Source organism: Neoarius graeffei, chromosome 1 (genome assembly GCF_027579695.1).
Source record: "Neoarius graeffei isolate fNeoGra1 chromosome 1, fNeoGra1.pri, whole genome shotgun sequence".
NCBI classification, from domain to species: domain Eukaryota; kingdom Metazoa; phylum Chordata; class Actinopteri; order Siluriformes; family Ariidae; genus Neoarius; species Neoarius graeffei.
In genome coordinates this window covers 51742661-51748998 of record NC_083569.1, presented here as the reverse complement: position 1 = coordinate 51748998, position 6338 = coordinate 51742661, and the positions used below count along the sequence as shown (strand labels likewise).

At 45.3% G+C, this 6338-nt stretch overlaps 1 protein-coding gene across 1 annotated transcript in view; it reads right to left on the bottom strand.

Moving 5' to 3' along the window:
- The window catches only part of map4k2 (mitogen-activated protein kinase kinase kinase kinase 2), a 53681-nt gene continuing 47343 nt past the window's right edge, over positions 1–6338 (bottom strand). The window contains exons 31-32 of the mRNA XM_060934011.1: positions 892–947; positions 1–784 (exon numbers count right to left, since the gene is read on the bottom strand). Coding sequence (XP_060789994.1) covers positions 697–784; positions 892–947 — 144 coding nt within the window. The 3' untranslated portion in view covers positions 1–696. The remainder of the gene's footprint in view (positions 785–891; positions 948–6338) is intronic.

The window sequence follows — 6338 nt, the reverse complement described above, 5'->3', positions numbered from 1 at the left end:
TGCAGTTGCATCAGTTGCTTTAAGTATAGATTATGTGAGGATTAGATCCCACTGGTGCCACTATCAGCAGGTAGTCAAACAGCAGTTAAGAAACAGTTAACTCAATAAATATGCAAGTCTTTTAGCGTGTTTTTTTTTTCCATGAAGGTCTGCAGAGGTGTTATCCATCACACTAAATGCTGTCATATAAATCAATTATGAATCAGTCTGTTTGTATTCCAGTCAGATGTGACTTCACTGATGGTGCTTCATACATGTCTTCATAGTGTACCATCTTAAAATGAACCATTTCATAATAAAGTAAGGTGCAAGGACACAAATGGCAGAACGAATGGTCATAAAACAGTCCTCCATAGCTCTCTTTGGGGTTTTCAGTGCATTTATAAAATTTGCATTTGTCAGTGCTGACATGATTTGGTATTGTTATATTATCCTTGAAGAAACAAATGCAATCAGCAGGTGACAAACTGCTGTCTTCAGCAACACTCAGACCAACAGGCTTTTTCCTTTATGTAGACATCTAAAGTACAGAAGAGTTTTTCATGTGTATTGTCCATCTGTTACAGAGCATGAAGGTTTATACTTCAGACAGGTGAAAATAAGGCTTTACTCGACGGACTTTATATTACTCCAGAATGATATTGGTACATCTCTCCAGCTCTAGTTCCCTTGTCTCTCCTTGTTGTTTCTCTCCTTTCAGTAGCTGTTTTCATGACCAGTTAAAATATATAAATTGCTGGTTGATGAAGGGTTGTCAGTTGGGGTGCTTTGTAAGACAATATCTCTGCAAAATATTTTTCATATCAATTTAAGTTTAATGATATTAAGTTAAAATTAACTTAACTTGAATAAGTTTGAAAAACAGACGCAGAGAGAAAAAAGGTCTATTACCTGTTTGTGCCTAAAACCCGAAATACTCGAGTTTCATCTGTGATTTCTTGTGTTATCTGTAAAGCAGAAATATGACTTCAAGGTTAGGAGATATACAGCCAATCTAGGACTTACATAGTAAGAGGTTATGTATCTGTCACACACAGTGCTAATGACCAGAGTTCGTGGCAGCCTCCAAACATGGCCATCATGGACTACAACTCCCAAACACCACATTGCCCTCCCTCTCCAGAATTCTAATTACCACTGCACTTGCTCCTCATTTCTCTCAAGCAACAAACAGTATTTAAGAACTTTCCTTCCATGCACTCAGTGTGAAACTACCTGATCATACCAAGCCTTTGTTTACTGTTCTAACTTTCTGTGACTGACCTTTATGCTGTTTGTTCCTGACTTTGCTTATACATTCTAACTGTGACATTCTGGCAGTGCCTTGCTCGACCCCTTGCTTCCCTTTGACTATGATTAGGATTACGATTTGGATTTGTCTACCAGTTTGTGACACACCCACTCCCCCCTGCAACTGCTTCTGTAACTGCCTGCCTTTTCTGACAGGATACCATGCCGCCATCATGGATGCAGCAGAGGAGGACAGGAGTTACAGGAGCAACTCGGCACTGCTGTATCACAGGCGCTCCTAACGTGTTCCATGCTAAATACACTTGTGCCCAGACCAGAGAAATTTTCTAGAGAAGTGACTGAATGCAAGGGCTTCTTGCTACAGTGCTTGCTTTTCTTCACAGTGCAGACAGGCACCACTGATTAGCAGGAGATTGTGCAGTTTATCAATCTGCTCACTGGCAAAGTGCTTCATTGGGCTACTGCTGTGTAGGAAAGAGGTGGTGAGTCCACAACTTCATATGAATGCTTTGTTGACCTGTTTAAGCGAGTGTTTGATCATCAACATGAGGGTGTTGAGGTTGGTGAAAAATTACTAATGCTACAACAAGGAGAGAGGAGAGTAGCCAAATGTGCTAGAGTTCTGGACCCTCGATGCTGGAAGTGGTTGGAATGAGCTGGCTCTAAAAGCCACTTTTTGCCAAGGACTCAATCCTCTCATTCTAACCGAACTAGCTTGCCGTGATGAACAACAAATCCTGTATTCACCCATAGACCTCACTATCCAGTTAGACAACCTCCTCTACAACAGGGCATCACTCCATGGTTCCTCAGTAAGCGCACAGCTCACCACATCTCCCATGCCCATGGAGATTTCCAACGCTCGTATGCCACATTTTGAATGAGAATGAAGACACAGGGAGGGCTTGTGTTTCTACTGTGCAGAAGTCCGTTATCTCTTGGCTCACTGCCCAGTTGGACCTCAAGGCCCTAGGAGACGGGCCAACACTGAGAGAGCTATTAACACCACCACCTCTCCTGTGGAGAGTTCCACTGCCTCTCCACAACCTCAATTTCTCAAGTTAAAGGTATTGTTAAACCTCTGAGTCTTCCCATGTTCTCTCTGCTCTGATAGACTCCAGGGCCGCAGGAAATTTCATCAACTGTGAGATTGTCCAAAAGCTCCAATTATCCACATAGGAACTCCTGCAACCAGTAGGCCTCAAGGCCATTGACAACAGACCCACTGGGGAGGGGTTTGTCATCACTCGCACACTGCTCCTGGAGATTCAGGTCTGTGCCCTTCACAAGGAGACCATCTCCCTGTTCATCACCCACACCCAAAGCCAAGCCATCATCCTAGGGTTTCCCTGGCTGCAGCTCCATGATCCTCACATCTCTTGGCACAACAGGGAGATTCTTCAGTGGTCACCAGTCTGCCAACAGCATTGTCTCTATCTAACGCTGATCACACTAGCCTCCACCTCAGTGGAGAGCCCTGTGCCAGGTGGCACCGAGCATGTTCCCGCCTGTTACCATGCGTTCAAGGAAGTTTTCAGTAAAGGAAAGGCCAGTGAGCCTCCTCCTCAGAAACAACAATTGTGCCATTGACCTCCTCCCATGCACCACATGTCTATGCTGTCGCATCTACCCCTTTCAATTGTTGAACAAAATGCTATGGAGGAATACATGCAGGAGGATCTACAACAAGGCTACATCCACCCATCTAGAAACACCCATATGAGCAGGGTTCTTCTTTGTGGAGAAGAAGGGAGGAGGGCTCAGGCTGTGCATCGATTACAAGGGTCTCAATCAAATCACAGTAAACACCCCTTCCCACTACTACTGGTACCTTTGGCCCTGGAACAGTTACAATCAGCACACATCTTCACAAAACTGGACCTCAGGTGCACCTAATATCTAGTGTGTATCTGGGAGAGGGACAAATGGAAGACAGCTTTCAGCACCACCTCTGGCCACTTCGAGTACTGCATAATGCCATATGGGCTGTCTTGCGCGCCCAGCATCTTCCAATGTCTTATTAGTGACATGCTCAGGGACATACTAGGTTTACTATGTCATTGCCTACATTGATAACATCCTTATCTACTCCCCAGATGAGGAGACCCCTAAAGGACATGTAAAGGCAATGCTCAGCCAGCTCCTCAACAATCACCTGTATGTTAAAGCAGAGAAGTGCAAGCTTCATGTACCACAAATTGTGTTCTTGGGTTATGTAATCAGCGCAAAGGGCGTCAGCAAGGACCTAAACAAAATATCTGCAGTCATGACATGGCCAACCCCCACTACAGTAAAGGAACTCCAGCAATTCTTATGTTTCACAAATTTTTACCGGTAGTTCATCAAGGCTTCAGTACCTTCACTGCTCCCCTCATAGTCCTTCTCAAAAAAGGGTCCAAGCACCTCCAGTGGAACCAGGGGATGGAGGATGCATTTACCTAGCTCAAGTCTGCCTTCACAACTTCTCCCATTCTTAAGCATCTAGATCCCACAAAACCTTTCACCATGGAGGTGGATGCCTTTGAATCAGGGGTAGGTGGCATATTGTCCTAGCACTTTGGGGGGAAAACCAAAACTTCACCACATAACATTTTTCCCTGAAAGCTCACACCAGTAGAACAAAACTATGACATGGTGAACAGAGAACTCTTGGCCATCAAGCTGGCCTTAGAGGAATGGAGACACTGGCTTGAGGGGACTTTACACCCATTCATCATATGCACAGACCACAAAAACCTAGAATACCTCAAGTCGCTAAACAACTGAACCCCTGTCAGGTGCACTGGGCTCTTTTTCACCCAGTTCCAGTTTACCATTGCATACTGACCTGGTTTCAAGAACACTAAGGCAGACGCCCTATCCAGGATTCACTCCCCCACCACCGTTATCCAAGAAGCCACACTTATTCTATCCCCCCAGTGTTTTTATCAATGCCCTCACTTGGGATATAGACAAAGAATTGGCACAAGCTCAGCCCCACCACCTTCTGGAAGCCTGTGCCCCTGGTTTAAAGTTTGTTCCATCATGATTCTGAGGCCACCTCATCACTTAGGCACACTTGTCACCAGCTACAGGACACCCTAACAACCATCACATATATCAGCTACTCAGGACAAAGTACTGGTGGGAGAAAATGCTCACATACATTAATCAATTCATCTCCTCCTGCTCCGTGTGTGCACAAGCCAATGTATCCTGGGCCCCTCCGGCAGGCAAACTTATGCCACTTCCCACACCCCAACACCCTTGGTCCCACCTATTAGTAGAAGACCTCATCATGGATCTGCCCACATCACAAAACCACACAACCATCATGGTAATCACTGACTGGTTGTCCAAATCCATCAGACTCATCCCATTGCCCTGCTTACCCACAGCATTTGAAACTGCGAAACTGATCTTTTCTCAAGTGCTCCAGTATGTTGGAATTCCAGAAGATATAGTTAGTTATCCAGCCAGAGCAGGTCATGATATTTTTTAACCATATTAACATGCCATTGTTCTGTATTATGCCTGATGTCAAGACTCTCGTCTCTGCAAGCCTACCACACAGACTTAATATTTGTGTCATTTTTAGGGCATACCTAACAACCTGTGTTTTCTCTCTCTCTCTCCCCCCCCCCCCCAAATCTGTCCCTCTGAGTTACATGTCGGTCCTGGGATCGAGATGCTGACCTCTTCTGCTCCTCGGACCTGCTTGATCCATCCTGGTGCCCTGTGTCTGGTTGGAGTCTCATCACATTGCTCCTGTGGAGGATGGCCCCATGAGGACAGTTGAAAGTTACACCTGGAGGATGCTCTGGACTCTTACAGTAATGCTTTTATGGCTGAGGACTACAGTTGACTTGCTAACTTTAGGACTGCAGTTGTCATGAAAAGTTTTGCACTCAAGTTTCCATCAATGAAAAGTTACAACATCAATGAAACTGTCTTCATGTTAAAACTGTTAATATTATAGTCATGCTGTCTGTTGTTGCCCAAATGAGGATGGGTTCCCTTTTGAGTCTGGTTCCTCTCGAGGTTTCTTCCTCATGTCGTCTGAGGGAGTTTTTCCTTGCCACTGTCGCCACAGGCTTGCTCGTTGGGGATAGATTAAGGATAAAATTAGCTTATGTTTTAAGTCGTTCAAATTCTGTAAAGCTGCTTTGCGACAATGTTTATTGTTAAAAGCGCTATACAAATAAACTTGACTTGACTAGTTAGTGGTCAGGGCCCCCAGTTAACATCCAGGTTACGGTCCAAATTCATGGACAAACTGGGGGTATTAATAAGCCTGACCTCTGGCCACCACCTGCAATCCAACAGCCAGGTAGAGCAGGTGAACCAAGAAATGGGATGCTTTTTAAGGCTATTCTGTCTTGAGAACCTTAAGGCCTGGTCTCAGTTTCTCCCATGGGCTGACTATGCACAGAACTCGCTCATCCAGCTACACAACTCACACCATTCCAATGTGGTATTAGGATACTATCCTCCACTATTCCCTTGGGATAGCTCTCCCATGAACATTCCAACTGTCAATACCTGGTTCCAACGAAGCAATCAGGTATGACAGAATGTCCACCAACACCTAGAACAGGTAGCACAAAGATATAAAAACAGAGGGGAGACTTTGGTATATGTCCTGGGCGGTAGAGTCTAGGTCTCCACCAAGGACATACAAGACCCCAACACCTGCAGAAAGCTCAGTGACATGTACATTGGCCCCTTCAGGGTTCAACAAATGAACAAAGTATCAAACAAACTGGAGCTTCCTCAATACTGCCACCTGTCACCAACCTTTCATGCATCATGCCTAAAACCAGCCATCCCAGGTCCGTTAGTAACAAGCACCCCAATCTCAGAATGTCCAGCACCACTCAACTTGGAGGGACAACTGGTGTACCTGGTACACAACATCCTCAACTCCCGCTGCAAGCAGGATAATCTCAAGTACCTGGTAGGTTGGGAAGGTTAGGGACCTGAGGAATGCAGCTGGGTCCAAGCAAAGGATATCCTGTACCCCTTACTCACCCAGGAATTTCATGTTGGACAACCTGAGAAACCAGCACCATGGAACCAACTGTGTCACAGGAAAGGAAATGCTCCCA